Here is a 21,197-nt window from a genome sequence, read left to right on the forward strand (position 1 = left end):
TTTCATCGGGCGTCCCTGACTCATTCATACGATTAATAATTTCTAGGAGTTCGGCTGGAATCTGGGATAATATGCTTTCATCGGACGTCCCTGACTCGTTCATACATTTCATCATTTCTAGGAGTTCTGGCGGTGTCTGTGCTAAGAGGCTTTCAACTGTCTCACCTTGTTCCTGTAGTTCTGCCATTTGGATAATTAAGGATGTGCGTTTTTGGGTATTTCTGGAATGATAGGTATTACATGTATGATTTTAGCGTCTGTATTTGCGTTTTTTAATCGGTTTGTTGTTTAACATGCGTGGAATTGTTCTATGCCAGAATAACATATCGTCTCTGTACTGTCTCTCAATTAAAACTCCCAGTCGTTTGTATAGCAAAACATTCCTCGATTTCAAAGCCCTGGAAAATAATGTGAAAAACCTTTCTTGTTCTATTGCAGGTACTGATGTTGATGCCGTAAAATTGACAGGGTTGATAAGGTTGGCCACATCACAGAATAACTGGTCGTCAACATCTGAAATGTCATTAAAAACAGGGCTATCCTCCGCTTTGGTTGTTTCATCGGGAATGTTCGGTGCGCCGGAATCCCCCAGCTCTAGATGTATGTGTCCTTCTGGGCCGTTTTTCGCCGGGGAGGAGTCTGAAAGAAAATCATACATACAGAATACGTTATTAAATATAAAAATATGTTAGATACATAAAATGTCAAATACATTTCAGGTATAATACTATATATTAACAATACATCGTTAAAATACCTCGGCTTTTTTGGCGCTGGCTGTTCTGACGAATCGCCGAAACCGGGGGTGTGTGACTTTTTTCATCTAGCGTCCCAATTCTGCAGGACCTGTCTCCTGGCAGTCTGAAAAAACATTATTTGTCCTTGTTTTAACATATTCTATCAAAAGAGGTATAACTAATAAAAAGACGTATAACTAATAACAAAATGTATAATGGTCTCATACCGTGTCCATGGAGCGCCTGCTCGTGAAGCCGCAAATTCCCTGCCCAACAGTATTTTTCTGGAGGCGTGGATTCTGAGCAATGTACTAGAGCCCTGGTTGTGCGTTGCTTGTTGGGGTCTGGAATATGTCGTGAGGGGGTGGAGGTTCCCGGGATTCGCGGTGAGTTTGAAAAAACGTTCGTACAGAACGGGAGAATTGCATCCAAGTCACCCGATGTGTCAGATGTCCATAACGAATCCTTTATCATTCTTGGCTGTATGTCGGCTGTAAATACATAAAATAGCTTTTAAAATAGTACACACTATTTTTTTTATATATATATAAATATTGTTGGGTATGTGTTTAATTATAAGGACTTACGGCGAACAAATGATGATGGGGATTGACTGCCGGGTTTTTGAGACTGAGAATCCTCCTCAGGTTGTTCCAGATCCGTTAAACCTCGTAAAAGCTGGGTAAATGTTTGGGATCCTAACAAACGTTAGACAATATTACCCGTTATACGCTATATATACACTTTTTTTTAACATATATTGGCATTTGGCCTGAAATACACAAATAACAAGGCTTTAATACTACAATAATTTCCCGATAATATTCAAACAAATCTTAAAATATATTTTTTCACTTACTCACCTCCAGAAATATCCATTAGGAGAGATTCACTTATTCAGAATATATGTTTTAATCTGTCCGGGCAGCTAAATATTCAGGCCTGTGGGTTTGCGCTAAAGCTGTGCTAACCGTGTTAAAAATAGATGCTCCACGTTCTGTCACTAACTTGCGAATGTACGAAAATAGTTTGCATGGGGCCTTGTGATATCTACCGAGAAAATACCACCCTGTATGTTTGGTTTAGAGAACAAAGGCGTTGAATTCAAAGAGACATTCTGTCTACAACCGGGTTGGTGGGGTACCAGGCGCTGATTAGATATCAGTGTTTAACCCCGGGCGGTCGGCAGATATCTGGACATGCCATATGCCTGATAGTGCAAACCTTGGTTTCAAACGATTCTCTACAGATAGAATGGGGCTACATGCTTGGGCCCCTGTTGAACACACACCCTTTTGTTTCTGTAACGCACACACACACACACTGCTCCGTCACACGCACACTCACGCACGCCCCCTGATTTTCCGTATCTTTTTCCTTCGCGACAGAGCTGGGTGATGATGTGAAATACATTTTTACCATCGTTAAGGTGTGAGATACAGTTTTTACATTCCTTTTATTGAATTCCAAAATATTTCGTACAACCTTTAAAGACACGTTTGAATTAATTAACATATTTGAACAATATTTAAACATGCATCACGAGTGTTTTATGTAAAAAACCTTGGAGGCCTGCAGTTGTACATTATTACAAAATTTAATAACCCGTAATGTTCATAACATACCATTGTAGGAAAATACTATAAAATAATACATGTTTTTTCAGATATTACTGTTGTCTGCGACAGACCCTAGCATGAGAGAAAATTCCACTTCCCCTTTCGTTAAATGGTGAGATACCTTTTCAAAAACAATGATTTAATTCTGAGTATTTAGTACATACATTTTAACACACGTTATAATTCAGCATTTTTTTGTACTATTTCTTACAGATAAAGGGTCCGGTTAGCCCTGACCATTATCCGTTTCCAATTCACCATCGCAAAGTCTTTTGCCCGCTCCATTGAAGCTCCGGACGTTTTCACTCCAGGGAAAGATCCGCCTTCGGCCTTGTGGGTCCTGGGTATGTCTCAACGATAACCTCGGCCATCGCCGTAATTGTTCACGATTTTCGAAAAGACTGTCCAGCTTACTCATCAGTGTTCGGAAAATATGTTAATCCCGCCATTTAAAACTAAACATTGGTATAAAGAAGTTTACATCCTTGCATGCTTTGGAATATAAATATGAAATGACAGTTTTCGTCGCATTTGCACTATCAAATTGTTCACATGCTAAAATTGTCACTCTGGAGTCCGGGGTATACGCCATTGAAGCGACTCTTAGGGCCATCAGGTCATTTTGTCCGCAGACCTGTTCTTCCAACGCATATCCGGGTAGACTTGAAGCACTCAGGGCCTGTTCAATTTGACACAGCGCAAGTCTTATTTTAAGCCATTCTCTCATCCTTAGCGCTGGAGAAAAACTCTCGGGTTCTGCCCTATAAAAGGGTTGGGACAAGCTGTCTGTGAATATCTTAACCGTAGATTCCTCATGTTGGAATATGTATGACACATGCCCCTCACTTGTACACAAAAATCCTTTAAAACATTCTGGAGCCTTACGCAAAACATCCTCCAGGCTTTTGTCATTGGATTCATGACATGAGCTGCAGAGCACCCCGAGAATTGGCCTAGGAGACATATTTTCTATGTTTAATATTCTGGCCTTTATTTAAAAAACTCGCAGGCCTTGTTCTGGATATTTATAATGCATATGCCACAGACAATACCCAGGACATTCCTGCTTCATCAGATAACAACCATAAGGGCAATAAAACTGGGGTGGTGGACATACACGTTCCAAAAGTTCAAACACTCAACCCCCCCAGTTCAACCAGGCCCCTAGACATCAATCACCATGACTACTTCAAAGGATGCAATATAGATATAAAATAACACACACCATCTAACACCTGACCACAGAAACAGGATGGCCGGAGGCCCATATTTGGACATGTACACGTCATCATGACGCGGGGTCATAAATCAATAACTTTGACGCGTGCCGTCTACTTTATTCTCTCTTGGGCCCCAAATACAATCTTACCCCTAAAAGGAGGTGACTGACGCACAGACATTGTGGAGACAAGTGATTGGTTCCCCATTACTCATGCCTTCCCTTCACATGGTTTGCAATAAACACACAGTTGAAAAATGGAAACAATGTTTTCTTCTGATCTCCTTTGCCTTACTCCCTGCTGATATTCTGCCAAGCAACAGGGACATGTGATCGATACTGATATTCGGCCTAGCAACAGGGACATGTGATGGATATGCCTGACTTCTCCCCTCTCTAGACCCAAGGTGACTGAGGCCCATTTGAGGGAGGAAGTGCGGCTGCCAACACCAGATTCAGAAAGGAGACATTCTAATAGCAAGAGGTCAATAGTTCGTATCAGCATATTCTGCAGATAAGACATCTTAATTATCTATGTTACTTAGCTAATTCTGATTTCTCAAACACAATCTTTCCCCAGAAACAGGCTCCAAAACAATATTTCTGTTTCTGGTGTGCAGGATATAACCTTTACTCTGTGGAGGATCAAGAAGAACCAGTCAGTTCCTTTCATATTCTTGGCTAAGTGTCTGAACATCATGGGTTCATTCTACACACCCCGAACAGGCCTCTATCAACACACTTTTCTATGTTATAGGAGTTAGGTTCTTTACCAATCTCAAGCCCAATGCTTCGGCTTAAAGAATTATATTTTACTACACAAGCATTAGTAAGGTTTAACAGAAAATTCCCTCACCGTGCTAACAAGCTATACGGGCTAAAGTCCAACCTCAAAACAAAAATTGAAAAACCAAAGCCTGAAACACATCCCCCTTAAGACAACAAATATATCCTATATTTTTGTTGGACAAGTTCTCACCACCAACAGAAAAGAACTTCCATTTCATATTAAAATTAACTAAAATGCTTCACCTCCTGGTAACAATTAAAAACAAGACAAAACAAGTATTTCTAAATAATAATATACAAATCGTATTAGTTCTGTCTTTCTTTCGCGAATCCTAAAACTAATTTTGAAATTATAATCAACTACAATGCTTCACCTTCACTAATATAAACATTGTGTCTACTGGCTGTCAACAATTAAAAACAAATTTAAAAAAATGTTTTCTCCCACTAGCTACTAGAATTCACATCTTCCTAAAACTCACTAGCTTCTAGAACTCTCGTCCCATTGGAACGAGCCCAAACAAAACTCATCTCCAATAAGGAAAAACAGTGCAGTCATAATAAATTGTGATCCATGGCAACGCACTGGCTAAACACAATACACAAACATTTTGAGTGCCCACCCTTGAGACAATCAGCAAGTTTTCCTTAAAACGAACATGTCTGATTTCAAGAGGAAACTCCTGCAATATCCATAGTAACTTTCCACCTCACTACGCAGCTTCTCTCTCTTTTCAGGGTTCACTCCATATGCATGTTGTTGGATCGGGGCCCAGTCCCCAAAATCATGCTCTAGTACCTTTGTGTTGGCACATCTGAGAATGAACCCTGATATTCTAAAAGCAGGGCAAAAATGTCAATATAATTGTACCCAAAATGGTCAGCAGGTTGCATAAATAATTATGATTACTAAATGTTACATGAAGACAGTCAGCTACATTTTGGAGTGATGCATTTAAATGTAGGGGTCGCTAAACAAAGGAACGCAACACTTATTTGTCATAACTCATCGATATCAGGGTAGCCTAGTGGGTAGAGCGTTGGACGAGTAACCGGAAGGTTGCAAGTTCGAATCCCCGAGCTGACAAGGCACAAATCTGTTGTTCTGCCCCTGAACAGGCAGTTAACCCACTGTTCCTAGGCTGTCATTGAAAATAAGAATTTGTTCTTAACTGACTTGCCTAGTAAAATAAAGGTAAAATTAAATCATGAAGAAATCAATTGTGTGAGAGAAGGTTGCACGTCCTGTTAAAACTAACAGCTCAAAAACCACACAGAATATGGGAGTAATGTGTACATCTCTGGTGAGAGGACCATTTGTAGAAAACATCTAGCTACATTTTGATTAAAGTGGGTCACCAATGTTATAAGTGCAACACAGCTCTTTATATGTTAGTCACCTTTTGTTAAATCACATAAATAGTACTTTCAATTCAGAGCCTGGATTTTCCCTCTGATGCTAATGTCCATATCTGGCTGAAATCAATAGAACAGGGGACAAACATTTAGGCTTCTACATTGTGACATCATTAAAATACTCCTTCTACAATGTTAAAACATTCTACATTATGAAATCATTAAAATACTCCTACTACAATGTTAAAATGTTCTACATTATGACATCATTAAAATACTCCTACTACAATGTTAAAACCTTCTACATTGTGACATTTCATTGATATCATGAAACAACTCCTTCATGTATGTATTTTCTGATGTTTGATCAGGGATCTTTTATCAGAGTATCTCTTGTCACATTGATCACAGCCATGAGGTTTCTCTCCTGTGTGTGTTCTCTGGTGTACAATAAGACGGCTAGATGTTACAAAACTCTTCTCACATTGATCACAGATATAAGGTTTCTCTCCTGTGTGTGTTCTCTGGTGTACAATAAGACTGCTAGATGAAGTAAAACTCTTCCGACATTGATCACAGCTATAAGGTTTCTCTCCTGTGTGTGTTCTCTGGTGTGATACCAGGTTGCTTGACCGAGTAAAACTCTTCCCACATTGATTACAGCTATAAGATTTATCTCCTGTGTGTTTTCTCTGGTGTACGATCCGATGAAGAGATGTAGTAAAACTCTTCCCACATTGATCACAACTATAAGATTTATCTCCTGTGTGTGTTCTCTGGTGTGATAACAGGGTGCATGACTGAATAAAACTCATCCCACATTGATTACAGCTATACGATTTGTCTCCTGTGTGTGTTCTCTGGTGTGATAACAGGTTGCTTGACTGAGTAAAACTCTTTCCACATTGAGTACAGCTGTACGGTTTCTTTCCTGTGTGTGTTCTCTGATGTACAATCCGATGGCTAGATGTAGTAAAGCTCCTCCCACATTGATCACAGCTATAAGGTTTATCTCCTGTGTGTTTTCTCTGGTGTGATAACAGGTTGCTTGACTGAGTAAAACTCTTCCCACATTGAGTACAGCTGTACGGTTTCTCTCCTGTGTGTGTTCTCTGGTGTATCATCAGATGACTTGACATAGTAAAACTCTTTCCACATTGATCACAGCTGTAAAGTTTCTCTCCAGTGTGAATTCTCATGTGTACTTTTAGTGATTTTAATCTTAAGTAACTCTTCCCACAATCAAAACAGTGGTGAGATTTCTCTCCTGTGTGTACTCGCTGGTGTATTTTAAGTTCTGATGGAGATTTGAAACGTTTCCCACAGTCAAAGCAGCAATGAGATTTCTTCCCTGTGGGTCTCCTATGGTGTTTCTTGAGGAGTTCTGATGTGGAGACACTCTTCTCTGCCTCATCAGCATCATGATGTTGTTGAGGCTCCCCAGAGGACCCACGTCTCTTTCCTGCATGAACAACAAGTCAGACAGATGGTTAAGGGCCACAACAGCATAAATCCATTGAAAAGGGTGATGCCAACAGCGTAGCCCTGAAGTTGTACAACAATTGACGTCTGTAATGAATGTTCAAATTATTTGACAATTGACTTAAGACAGTCAAGTGAGCAACAATAGTCATATTTAGTCTTGTTCACATATTAGTAGTAACATCGATGATTGTAGGCTAGACATAATTTATTAAAGTTGTTGAAACCAGATTACTTTTGGTCTCCAATATAGGTCCCTTTCTGTGTTTGCTAAAATTGGAGAATGCACACACAATTTGGTTGCAGTAACGCCTCCATGCTAATGAGGAAACCACTAGTTATACAAATACCATAGACCTATAGTAGGACCCATACAACATACTTCACCTAACAACAACAGACAGACAATAACACATCAATTTGTTAGGGATGTTGGATCCAACGTGGAGCACGTCATAACTGTCTTTACCAGAGTAATGAACGAAGAAGCACTTTGAAAATGATTTTCTGGATCAGCTGATGACAGTTGAACATGTGACTAACTAAACAGCTACAGTATTAAGTATTATGTGTAATTATTGAAGAACCACATTAATGACCGTATCCATTTGGGTGTTGTCAATAAAGTTAAGGTGACTCTCGGGTAGAAACATTGGATTTAGCAAACTCTGAATTGATTTAGGATTTGTGTCCATAAACTGTTTTCCCAGCGTAATATAAAGAGCCACTAAATGTTACGTAGTTAGAGTGCATTTCAGAGATCTGAATACAACAAGCTGTCCGACAGCAAGATCCACTATTTAAGTTTAAGTTCACCATATGACAAGCTTAACGATAAGACTATAACTACTGTTCCCTGAAGGAGGGAAATGAGGTGCAACATACTATTAAATCCACATGTTATGACAATAACTACTGTTCCCTGAAGGAGGGAAACTAGGTACAACATACTATTAAATCCATGCCTCGCTGGAAGCCCCGCCTTCCACAGGTGATGAGTGTGAGACTCGGATTTATTCCTTAAATTTCATACCACTCTTCATCGACCCTGGAAGGGGCGAGGGCCAAACAGGTGTTGTACCTCGTTCATAACTGGCAGATCGGTAGAAATGGTCATATAAATTGGCACTCCAAATGGAAAAAGTTTGTCAATTTTACCGGAAATTTCACGAGCTTAACGTCAGAATTTACGAAGTCCAGCAGCAGGTCGGGAATTGGTCATTTTATTCTGGTTATATTGATCCCTGGCTTCTTCAAGTCATTTGTGTCTTAATTATCTAATCCAAACGCTTGAAGCATCAGTTCAAGTTCAGCACATACAGTTGATTTTATTAAACACATGTGGTGTGTCTATATGAAAAAATGCACATCAGAAAATTTCAACCAATCAATTGGTAGAAAGAAAATACTATTTTTTTAAAAACATCTGGGACGCCCCTAGAACATACATGCATTCAGACCCCATCCCTTTTTACACATTTTGTTACGTTACGTTATATTCTAAAACGGATAACATTTATTTTAAATTATCAATCTTCAGACAATAGCTCAATGACATCACAATACCTCATAAAAGTGAGAGAAAAAAGTTTAGAAATGCTTGCATACCAGTGGTTGTATCTCTGTAGGACATGCCAGTAGGTTACAGTAGGTTGTATCTCTCTAGGTCATGCCAGTAGGCTACAGTAGGTTGTATCCAAGTGGAAACAATTATCAACCCAATGTGGAAAGTGTCAAAATTGGTCAACAACAAAGTGAATGGCTTATTTGCTACGTGAGGTTTACTTGATCCAACAGAAGTTTCGTAATGATTAAGTTATGTGGACACGTGACATAACGACAACTTTGATAAAAACACTATAGGAGTTGTCATCGGATCGCTATGCATGTTCATGCTAGTAGCTTAGCATCTCTCTCAATTGAAAACAGGCGGTTGACGTCGACAACTCTCATAGAATTTAAACAATAGATTACAATAATAAGATGGATCCACCAATCCAAAGAAAGGATAGGCGGGAGCAAGACAACCCACAGTGCCGCTTTGTGGACAACGACTCCCCTTGTTAGGGCGGAGAGACATCTTGTCAGTATATCCATAATCTTTGGTGTAGCCAACCCAACTCTGCCATGGCACTATTGGGGGGCAAGGTGTGTACTAAATCATCACTACATAACAATCACTACATGCCGTGCCCCTCAGTCTGCGGTCAGCAGATAGACCCTTCTCAAATATATATGTTAAGTCACTTTTTGGAAACGGAACGGAGAAAACAAGGGGTCATCATCCTAGGGCCCTCCGTTGAAGAGCTATTGACGAGCCAACTCCGAATATCCAAAATTAAAAACAAATTGTAGCCGGTACTTACTGGTGTTAATCAGATCTCCTATCTCCTCCTCTTCATCTTTCAATGTGACAGTAATCTCCCCTTCCTTCTTCACTCCAAAAACTGCATCCTCTTCTTTTACTGTAACATCCTCCTCCTCTTTCACTCTGAACGCGTCTTCCTCTTCTTTCACTGAAACGTCTTTCTCTTCTACTTTCACTGTAACAGCCTCACCCTCTACTTCTTGTTTTACTGTGACATCCTCTTTCACGACAATGTTCAGCCCCAGAGCTTCTTTCTCCGTCCAGCAGACCCCCTCTTCTTTAACAGGCGGGGAGTAGTTTAGGGAGCTCATGGTCGGGGATGTTAGCTAGCTAGATATCATTAGCGACTAGGCTAGTGCTAACTTAACCAGCCAGATACTATAGCTGACTAATACAAAATAACGTAATATTAAATTAAATAGGTTAACAAGTTGAAACGCCAGAAGTGTGCATAAAAAACAGTAGCTAATATAGACCAAAAGCGTATAAATAGCTTGAATCTTTCAGCTATGTTGGCGAGCAAGGTACGGAGGTGTTTGACGAGCTGTTTCTGAAGAACCGTCAACTAGATTATACGTCACGCTGACAGCGTCGCCTGAAAGACGCACATCGCCGTCTACTGACTGGAGGGGAATCGGAGTTGAGGATCATATTTAATTTTCAGACAAAGATTATTTTAAATGGATTTAATTAAATACAACGATTATATTGAGACATACAAAGACAGGAATGTGTTGATTGATTAGTGCGAATCAATTTGATTCAGACCTGCCAGTGTGCAAAGTGGTCAGTGGGTTTGTTTCAGACCCTGTCAATGTGTCAGGTGAACATTAGGTTTGAATCAGACCCTGCCAGCATGGCCAGAAATGTATTCCAAGGTCAGTAACTTATAACCACAGAACCACATGAGTGACTAAAAACACATACGTATTAGGTTTACTGCCATGGTCTAATATGTCACCGCCTCAGACACCATTCACAATGCTGGCTGAGGTACGAGTAAAACATGACATATTATTTCCTAACCATTCACAATGCTGGCTGAGGTACGAGTAAAACATGACGTATTATTTCCTAACCATTCACAATGCTGGCTGAGGTACGAGTAAAACATGACATATTATTTACTAATCATTCACAATGCTGGCTGAGGTACGAGTAAAACATGACATTATTTCCTAACCATTCACAATGCTGGCTGAGGTACGAGTAAAACATGAAATATTATTTCCTAATTGTCAAAAAATCCCCACTCCTTAATCAACTAGTCTCCCACTGTTTAACCAGAATAACATGAGCTGTGTCCTTCAAACTGTTAGAATGTTAGTTCATAATCAACTAGTCTCTCACTGTTTAACCAGAATAACATAAGTTGTGTCCTTCAGACTGTTAGACAGGTAGTCCATAATCATATTCAGCTACTTAGATGTCATGTATTGTCATGTTATGCTCACTATAAGAAATCCTGAATCTACTGATATGCCTGGGGGGATGTGTTAGTTCATAAGCCGCCATAATTTATTCATTTGTTCATTCATAACCCATCATTTATACCTGTTAATTCATAACCCATCATTTATACCTGCTAATTCATAACCCATCATTTATACCTGTTAACCCATCATTTATACCTGTTAATTAATAACCCATCATTTATACCTGTTAACCCATCATTTATACCTGTTAATTCATAACCCATCATTTATACCTGTTAGTTCATAACCCATCATGTATACCTGTTAATTCATAACCCATCATTTATACCTGTTAATTCATAACCCATCATTTATACATGTTAATTCATAACCCATCATTTATACCTGTTAGTTCATAACCCACCATTTATACCTGTTAGTTCATTACCCATCATTTATACCTGTTAATTCATAACCCATCATTTATACCTGTTAATTCATAACCCATCATTTATACCTGTTAGTTCATAACCCATCATTTATACCTGTTAATTCATAACCCATCATTTATACCTGTTAATTCATAACCCATCATTTATACCTGTTAATTCATAACCCATCATTTATACCTGTTAATTCATAACCCATCATTTATACCTGTTAATTCATAACCCATCATTTATACCTGTTAACCCATCATTTATACCTGTTAATTCATAACCCATCATTTATACCTGTTAACCCATCATTTATACCTGTTAATTCATAACCCATCATTTATACCGGTTAATTTTAAATCCATCATTTATACCTTTTGCTTAAAAGGGGCGGTTCAGGCATGGTGGCACGCTCCCTGACCTTACTTCTTACTCGGCAGGAACTAATGGGGATCCATAATAAACACCCGGGAGAATAGCTTCTGCCTTGGCAGGAACGCACTCATGTGATACAAGGTATAGAAAAGTCCAATCTTAGGAGAGTACATGAGAGGCACTATACTGTGTGTCTTTCTGGTCAAAACCACGGATACAGGTGCCCTTCCACCCTCTGGTGGGATGGATCATGTCTACAGATTCAAAATTTAGATTCAAATACTTAGATGTGTGTATATCGGGTATATGTTGTGAAATTGTTAAATATTATTTGTTAGATATTACTGCACCGTCGGTGCTAGAAACACAAGCATTTCAGTACACCCACAATAAAATCTGCTAAACACGTCTACGTGACCAATAAAATGTCCTATTTATCAAAGATGCTTTTGGCTGTGGTCAAAATTACTCCAAAGGATTCTAATTTGTTAAAAGTCCATATTGATACAGAAAACACTAAACCATGATTTAGATTCATTAATAACAAGTTGATTGACAAAGTCATGAAAATTTTGAAGAATTGAATAAGCCACATTTTGGCTATGATAAAAGATATGCCTCTGGGGTCAAAATGATCCATGTTAGAAGTATGGCTCAATGCAAATGTGTAGTGGGTGTAAAGTTTGTTTTAAAATATCACTCATTAAACACGATTCGATCAACACATGCTTCTCTTTGAACGACTTATTATAATATTAAACTTTTCTGAAATAAATTAAAAATAATGATGTCGATGTGCGTCTTTTAAGTTCAGGCGACTCTGCCAGTGTGACGTATAATCTCAGTGACGGGGCGCTCCTTCAACAATAACAGCTCGTCAGACACCTTGGTCGCTTTCTAGCAAACACAGCTACAACATTCACCCTCTTTTGGTGTATATTAATCGCTGTGTATTGAACACACTTCTGTCGTGTGTACTTGTTGGCCCATTTAATTATATATTTACGTTGTTTGTCAGCTAGCTGGTTTGCTAAGTTAGCTTAGAACTAGGCTAGTCGCTAATGCTAGCTAGCTAACATCCCGGACCATGAATTCACTAAGCTACTCTCCTCCTGATAAAGAAGAGGGATCTGCTGGACGGAGGAAGAAACTCTCGTGAAAGAGGAGGAGAAAGAGAAGGATGTTACAATACAAAAACAAATAGAGGGTGAAGCTGTTACCGTGAAAGAAGAAGAGAAAGATGCGTTCAGAGTGGAAGAGAAAGAGGATGCCGTTTTTGGAGTGAAAGAGGAGGAGGGGGAGATTACTGTCACATTGGAGGAAGAAGAGGAAGTTGGAGATCTGTTTAACACCAGTAAGTACCTTCTCTGCACTCTTTGAACCAATATGCAGTAAAGGGGTTCTACACTTTAATGTTGTTCTGTAGGAATTGCTGAAGCTACACTGTAACGTGTAGAACATCAAGAGTGGACCATCAACAAAACTTTAACAATTGATCAAATGCATCCAATGACAATGCCTGAAATACTGTAGTCCTCAATATCTCCTATTAGATTAGCCCAATATGTAGTCTTAAAGGGGCAATCAGCAGGTGTTACATCCATTTTGGGACTTATACATTAATGATATGTGCCCATCTGTTTCTTGAAGAATTCACTTATAAATGACTCATGAGCTTAGTTCAACTGTCATACCCCATCAAAACCCCCAAATATAAGCTCTTTTTCACTCCAATAAACAAACACTGTATATCCTCAAAACATGGTTAAAACAATAATGTTGATATCATGGATCGTTGCATTTCTCCAGCCCCATCCCTCAGATTTTTTACCGAAACGGGCAGGGAGTACGCTTTGTTATTGTTTCTACTGCTGATTGCTGCCCCCGTTACTCCTCAAGGTCCAAGGACTGTATTTTATTTTTAGAGGTAGACTAGCTCTGGCAGCTAAAATAGTCAAATATTCCATCTAAATGTGAATTGATTCTCAATTGCGATACGTTTCTAAAAACATAAATCTCTGTACTTTAATATCACATCAAAATCGTTTCACACAATACTTACATATCACATCAAAATAGGTAACCAGACGGTAAACCAAATTGGTTTCTCTTCATTTCTCCTTGCTTCAGGCTTCTTTTTCTTCTTTGGACTTCATATGGCGGTTGGCAACCAACTTTCAGGTGCATTACCACCATCAACTGGACTGGAGTGTGGACCTCAGTTCATTTTTCAATCACCTACGTGGGTATATACCAAGACAGTCATGAAGAGGGCACAACAAAACCTTTTCCCCCTCAGTAGACTGAAAAGATTTGGCATGGGTCCCCAGATACTCAAAAGGACCAAAACCCCCCCACCCCTACCCTTTTATGCACTGCTGCTACTCGCTGATTGTTTGTTACCTATGCATAGTCACTACGCCCCCACCTTCATGTACAGATTACCTCAACTAGCCTGTACTCCCGCACACTGACTCGGTACTGGTGCCCCCTGTATATAGCCTCGTTATTGTTATTCTCATTGTGTTACTTTTTATTATTACTTTTAATTTTAGTCTACTTGGTAAACATCTTCTTCTTCTTGAACTGCACTGTTGGTTAAGGGCTTGTAAGTAAAGCATTTCACGGTAAAGTCTAAGTTGGTGTCTTGACAGATTTGTAAAAAAAAACGGTTTGTCATAAAACACTATATTTATATATTTTTTTAAATGTTGCTGACACCCCTCCCTAGAGGTGTCTCATTATTAGGATTCATTGCTGATTCCTACCTGTAGCTCACTATGAGGTGTCTAGTGATACAGGTTAAAGGCCCTGTTGGAGATTGGTGGCGGAGTCGAGGGAACAAGCAGAGTTGGACGCGGCCATGTTATTATCCCACACACAGTCTCTGTGGTTCATATGAAGCCCATTCCTGGGAATTAGATTTGATTACAAATTGCAACTGTCCGTTACCACAGAAGGGTTCCATCTGTCCCATTCCCAGCTAGGTTACGAGGCGCTTTGTCGCCAGTACCTATGACTGGTTGATAGGGGAAACCTCCATGCTTATTATAGAAAAAGTAATTAGGGGAAAACTATTTTGTAAACTGAAATAAAATAACAAATCTGTTTGAAAAATGGAATCTATTCCAAAACTATTTGACTCCAAAACTAAAATAGCCTAAAATAATAACCAGCATGTATTATGTTAAGTTTGAATCATTTATATCTTAACTTTGGGCAAAAATATTATATTTTTTACGTGGTTTGAAAGCTTCTGAATATGGTGGCTGCTGGGTGGCAATGTTTCAAATAGACCTAGCTTTATGTATCACTATCACTAGCTATCACCAGACATACTTTAAGAAATTAGGATATTGGAAACTCCTTTCGAGTCGTATTAATAGCTTAAAGAAAAGAACATTGGCATGAATTACCCTCTGAACAAGAAGCACAACATTACAAATATTTTCAGAGATGTGAGTTAATTAACTTGTTCTCTGTAATAGCGTATAGCTTTGCAATCGTGACGTTACGTACTCTCAAGGAAAATAGGCATGTTTCTCGACTCATACCCTGACTTTAAAAAGGGATTTAAGTGAGAATTAGCTTAGGGTCTGCGTGTCACAGCATGACAATGTGATTGGTCGACAGTCTTCTGGACAGGCATTTTATACACTTTGACATTTTCTGGAATCAGTTTTATTTGAAAACGTTTTTGTTCACTTGCCTGCCTATTGAATTTGGAATGCACTGTACTGTTCATCTCTGAAACTCACTGAGTTAATTCCTTTGATACAGCATTAGCAATACAGGAATAGAATAGAAATTCTACAGAATAAACAGGAATGCTTATGGGGAGGTGTTGCTGTATACAGTGCATTCGGAAAGTATTCAGACCCCTTGACTTTTTCCACATTTTGTTACGTTAAAGCCTTATATTCTAAAATTGATCAAATCATTTCCCCCCCTTTCATTTAGCTCATTTATTTGGCACGCCTGCATTTGGGGAGTTTCTCTCATCCTTCTCTGCAGATCCTCTCTAGCTCTGTCAAGTTGGATTGGGAACATCACTGCACAGCTATTTTCTGGTCTCTCCAGAGATGTTAGATCGGGCTGAAGTCCGGGCTCTGGCTGGGCCACTCAAGGACATTCAGAGCCACTCCTATGTTGTCTTGGTTGTGTGCTTTAGGTCTTTGTCCTGTTGGATGGTGAACCTTTGCCACAGTCTCAGGTCCTGAGCATGCTGGAGCAAGTCTTTCATCAAGGATCTCTCTGCACTGTACTCTGTTAATATTTCCCTCGATCCTGACTAGTCTCCCAGTCCCTGCTGCTGAAAAACATCCCCACAGCATGATGCTGCCACCACCATGCTTCACCGTAGGGATGGTGCCAGGTTTCCCCCAGAAGTGACTCTTGGCATTCAGGCCAAAGAGTTCAATCTTGGTTTCATCAAGCCAGCGAATCTTGTTTCTCAGGGTCTAAAAATCCTTGAGCTGCCTTTTTGGCAAACTCCAAGCAGGCTGTTATGTGCCTTTTACTGAGGAGCTGTTTCCATCTGGCCACTCTGCCATAAAGGTCTGATTGGTGGAGTGCTGAAGAGATGGTTGTCCTTCTGGAAGGTTCTCCCAAGCATTGCTCTGTTTGACTTCAAGCCTATCAACTCCCGAGATGAGGCTGGTGTAACCAAACTTGAAATGGCTAGCTAGTTAGCGCACGCTAACTAGAGGGACAGAAGCTATACTGTTACACTGGCAATACTAAAGTGCCTATAAGAACATCCAATAGTCAAATGTTAATGAAATACAAATGGTATAGAGGGAAATAGTCCTATAATAACTACAACCTAAAACTTATTACCTGGGAATATTGAAGACTCATGTTAAAAGGAAACACCAGCTTTCATATGTTCTCATGTTCTGAGCAAGGAACTAAAATGTTAGCTTCCTTACATAGCACATATTGCACTTTCACTTTTACGCCAACACTTTGTTTTTGCATTATTTAAACCAAATTGAACATGTTTCATTATTTACTTGAGGCTAAATTGATTTTATTGATGTATTATATTAAGTAAAAATAAGTGTTCATTCAGTATTGTTGTAATTGTCATTATTACAACAACAAAAATTTAATCGGCCGATTAATCGGTATCGGCTTTTTTTGGTCCACCAATAAATCGGTATCGGCGTTGAAAAATCATAATTGGTCGACCTCTATTCCAAATCATATCCAATCAATTGAATTTAGCACAGGTGGACTCAGAACAAGTTGCAGATACATCTCAAGGAAGGTTAATGGAAACAAGATGCACCTGAAAGCAATTTCGAGTCTCATAGCGAATGGTCTGAATACTTAAGTAAATAATATATTACCTGTTTTCATTTTGTCATTATGGGCTATTGATGACACCCCTCTGAAACAACATAGCCCATCCATCAGAAAAATATATCTTCCTTAGCCTACTCCTCCTGCTTCTGCTTGCCTTCGTAAATATTGTTGTTATGCTCCTAAAGTTTCTGGTAATCGGCTACACCAGCAGTCATTATGCTCCTATAGTTTCTGGTAATAGGCTACAACAGCAGTCGTTATGCTCCTATAGTTTCTGGTAATTGGCTACACCAGCAGTCATTATGCTCCTATAGTTTCTGGTAATAGGCTACACCAGCAGTCGTTATGCTCCTATAGTTTCTGTTAATAGACTACACCGGCAGTCAGCAACCTTTTCCATTTGGTGCCAATTTATCTGACCATTTCTACTGATCTGGTGCCAGTTATGATTTTCATATACACATTTTACTGGAACAGTTTAATTTAATTTATAATAGCAATAATAATTATTATAGTTTTTGTATCTTAACATCATTCTCTGTGGTTAATCTACATTATATTTAAATGAAAATGATGAATACAATTTTTTATTGCCATTGTTTTTTTAAATAACCTACATAAAGCCCCAAAATTTTATCATTGTGGCCTGCAGGTAGAACAAATCCTGATAAAAATAAATCTCTTATAAATCACATTGGCTACGCATGGCCTGTCTACAACGAACTTGAAACATTGTATCAACTTGGTCTAGCCGAAACTCCTCATAGCAAGCTTGCAACATTGTATAAAATATTCTGGGCCCTCAGAGTTTCCCGCGCCAGTGAGTTCGGAACAGATACAGCTGTCGGCTATTTGTGCAAAGGATAAGAAGTATTCAGGTATTTTATGACATTTCCACTGAATCAGAGCATTACATATTTCCCTTTCATGCCGAGTGGTTATCAAAAGGGTGAGAGCTGGAAATATTTTACGAAAATACTTTGAGGAACTATTGTCATACGCAATTGATTTTGATTAGACTTTTACTTGCTGTTTGAGGTGAAGAACAATGTATTTGAGAAGCTCCACAACTCAAATTTTGAACCAGGAACAGATATAGCCCTTGGTTCTCTCCAGACCTGACTGCCCTTGACCAGCACAAAAACATCCTGTGACGTTCTGCATTAGCATCGAATAGCCCCCGTCATATGCAACTTTTCAGGGAAGTTAGGAGCCAATATACACAGGCAGTTAGGAAAGCTTAGGCTAGCTTTTTCAAGCATAAATTTGCATCCTGTAGCACAAACTCAAAAAGGTTCAGGGGCACTGGAAAGTCCATGGAGAATAAGAGCACCTCCTCCCAGCTGCAGTCAGGCCACTGAATATGCATCAGCAATGTAAAGAGATGGGGTGAATGAGTGGGGAAAAATACATTCTACACAAATGACATTCAGAAATCAAATGTTGTTGGTCACATACAGGTGTTCAGCAGATGTTATTGTCTCCTGTCTCAGCCTCCAGTATTTATGCTGCAGTAGTTTATGTGTCGGGGGGCTGGGGTCAGTTTGTTATATCTGGAGTACTTCTCCTGTCCATTTCGGTGTCCTGTGTGAATCTAAGTGTGCGTTCTCTAATTCTCTCCTTCTCTCTCTCTTTCTCTCTCTCGGAGGACCTGAGCCCTAGGACCATGCCCCAGGACTACCTGACATGATGACTCCTTGCTGTCCCCAGTCCACCTGGCCGTGCTGCTGCTCCAGTTTCAACTGTTCTGCCTTATTATTATTCGACCATGCTGGTCATTTATGAACATTTTAACATCTTGGCCATGTTCTGTTATAATCTCCACCCGGCACAGCCAGAAGAGGACTGGCCACCCCACATAGCCTGGTTCCTCTCTAGGTTTCTTCCTAGGTTTTGGCCTTTCTAGGGAGTTTTTCCTAACCACCGTGCTTCTACACCTGCTTTGCTTGCTGTTTTGGGTTTCAGGCTGGGTTTCTGTACAGCACTTTGAGATATCAGCTGATGTACGAAGGGCTATATAAATAAATTTGATTTGATGTTATTGCAGGTGTAGCGAAATGCTTTCTAGTTCCCACAGTGCAGCAATATCTAACAAGTAATATCTAACTAAATGCTTGTGTTTCTAGCTCCAACAGTACAGTAATATCTAGCTAAATGCTTGTGTTCCTAACTCCAACAGTGCAGTAATATCTAACTAAATGTGTGTGTTTCTAGCTCCAATGGTGCAGTAATATCTAACTAAATTCTTGTGTTCCTAGCTCCAACAGTGCAGTTGTAACTAAATTCTTTGTCCTCCTCTGACGTGGAGTATGAAATGTTGGACCAATGCGCAGCGAGGTTATGTGTTCATGATGTTTACTAACTGAACAACAAAATACAAAATAACGTGAAATAAACGAAAACCGAAACAGTCCTGAAAGGTGCCGAAAACATGATACAGAAAATAATCACCCACAAAACACAGGTGGGAAAAGGCTACCTAAATATGATTCTCAATCAGAGACAACGAACAACACCTGCCTCTGATTGAGAACCATACCATACCAGGCCAAACACAAAACCACAACATAGAAAAAATAAAATGGACTACCCACCCCAACTCACGCCCTGACCAAACAAAAACAAAGACATAACAAAGGAACTAAGGTCAGAACGTGACAGTACACCCCCCCCCCCCCAATGTGCGGACTCCGGCCGTAAAACCTGAACCTATAGGGGAGGGTCTGAGTGGGCGCCTGTCCACGGTGGCGGCTCGGGCGCAGGATGTGGACCCCACTCCACCATAGTCTCTACCCACTTAAGTGGCGCCTTGCGAGCGGTGACCCTCGCCGCCGACCTTGGACTGAGGACCCTTGCCGTGGGTCCCGAATGGACTGGAGATTCCGGCAGCACCGGACAGGCGGGTGACTCCGGCAGCACTGGAGTGAAGGGCGATTCCAGCAGCACCGGAGTGAAGGGCGGCTCTGGCAGCTCCTGACCGACGGGCGGCTCTGGCAGCTCCTGACCGACGGGCGGCTCTGGCAGCTCCTGACCGACGGGCGGCTCTGGCAGCTCCTGACCGACGGGCGGCTCTGGCAGCTCCTGACCGACGGGCGGCTCTGGCAGCTCCTGACCGACGGGCGGCTCTGGCAGCTCCTGACCGACGGGCGGCTCTGGCAGCTCCTGACCGACGGGCGGCTCTGGCAGCTCCTGACCGACGGGCGGCTCTGGCAGCTCCTGACCGACGGGCGGATCTGGCAGCTCCTGACCGACGGGCGGATCTGGCAGCTCCTGACCGACGGGCGGATCCGACAGCTCCTGACAGACGGGCGGCTCTGTCAGCTCAGGACAGACGGGCGGCTCTGGCAGCTCAGGACAGACGGGCGGACTTGGAGGGAGGAGACGGAGAGACAGCCTGGTGCGTGGGGCTGCCACAGGACCCACCAGGCTGGGGAGACCTACAGGAGAACTGGTGCTTTGAAGAGGCACCAGATGGACCGGGCTGTGGGGGAGCACTGGAGCCCTGGTGGTGCGCAGCATTGGCACCACTCCTCCAGGCTGGATGACCACTTTAGCCCGGAGCCTCCAGAGTGCAGGCACAGGTTGAACCGGGCTATGGGAGGGCACTGGAGATCTAGTGCCTACCACTCGCACCTCTCCCTTAGGCTCAATACCCACATTCGCCCGGCACAGGTGGAGCGCAGGCATAGGACTCCCTGCATCCTCCCAGCGCCCCGGAGACACCACGCAGCGCCGGCACAGGATACCCTGGGCCGAAACGGCGTACTGGAGACCAAACACGCTGGGCCGGCACAACATGCCCTGGCTGGATGCCCACTCTCGCTTAGCACTTGCGGGGGGCTGGCCTATAGCCCCCTGGGCTATGAGCGCGTACTGGCGACACCGGGCTATGAGCGAGTACTGGCGACACCGTGCGTTTGACCGCATAACACGGTGCCTGACCAGTACTGCGCTTCTTCCGGTAAGCACGAGGAGTGGGCTCAGGTCTCCAACCTGACTCTGCCACACTCCCCGTGTGCCTCCCTCAAATTTTTTGGGGGGCTGCCGCTCATGCCTGTCGCGCTGCCTGCTCCCTCCTCATATTGCCGCC

The 21,197-nt window shown here is 41.2% G+C and overlaps 1 protein-coding gene across 1 annotated transcript; it reads right to left on the reverse strand.

Moving 5' to 3' along the window:
- Positions 1-2,315: 2,315 nt before the first annotated feature.
- LOC135542391 (zinc finger protein 501-like) lies at positions 2,316-10,362 on the reverse strand. Its single transcript, XM_064969319.1, has 2 exons — positions 9,569-10,362; positions 2,316-7,182 (listed from the first exon to the last, which is right to left on the reverse strand). The coding sequence occupies exons 1-2, from the start codon at positions 9,879-9,881 to the stop codon at positions 6,062-6,064; spliced, it is 1,434 nt and encodes a 477-aa protein (XP_064825391.1). The 5' UTR covers positions 9,882-10,362; the 3' UTR covers positions 2,316-6,061.
- Positions 10,363-21,197: the final 10,835 nt, after the last annotated feature.

This window comes from Oncorhynchus masou, chromosome 6, assembly GCF_036934945.1.
Source record: "Oncorhynchus masou masou isolate Uvic2021 chromosome 6, UVic_Omas_1.1, whole genome shotgun sequence".
Classification (NCBI taxonomy): domain Eukaryota; kingdom Metazoa; phylum Chordata; class Actinopteri; order Salmoniformes; family Salmonidae; genus Oncorhynchus; species Oncorhynchus masou.

Coding starts and splice junctions, on each gene's coding strand:
- LOC135542391 (XM_064969319.1), bottom strand. CDS start 9,881: ATGAGCTCCCTAAACTACTCCCCGCCTGTTAAAGAAGAGGGGGTCTGC. Junction 7,183..9,568: donor AGGAGATCTGATTAACACCA/GTAAGTACCGGC, acceptor TTGTTCATGCAG/GAAAGAGACGTGGGTCCTCT.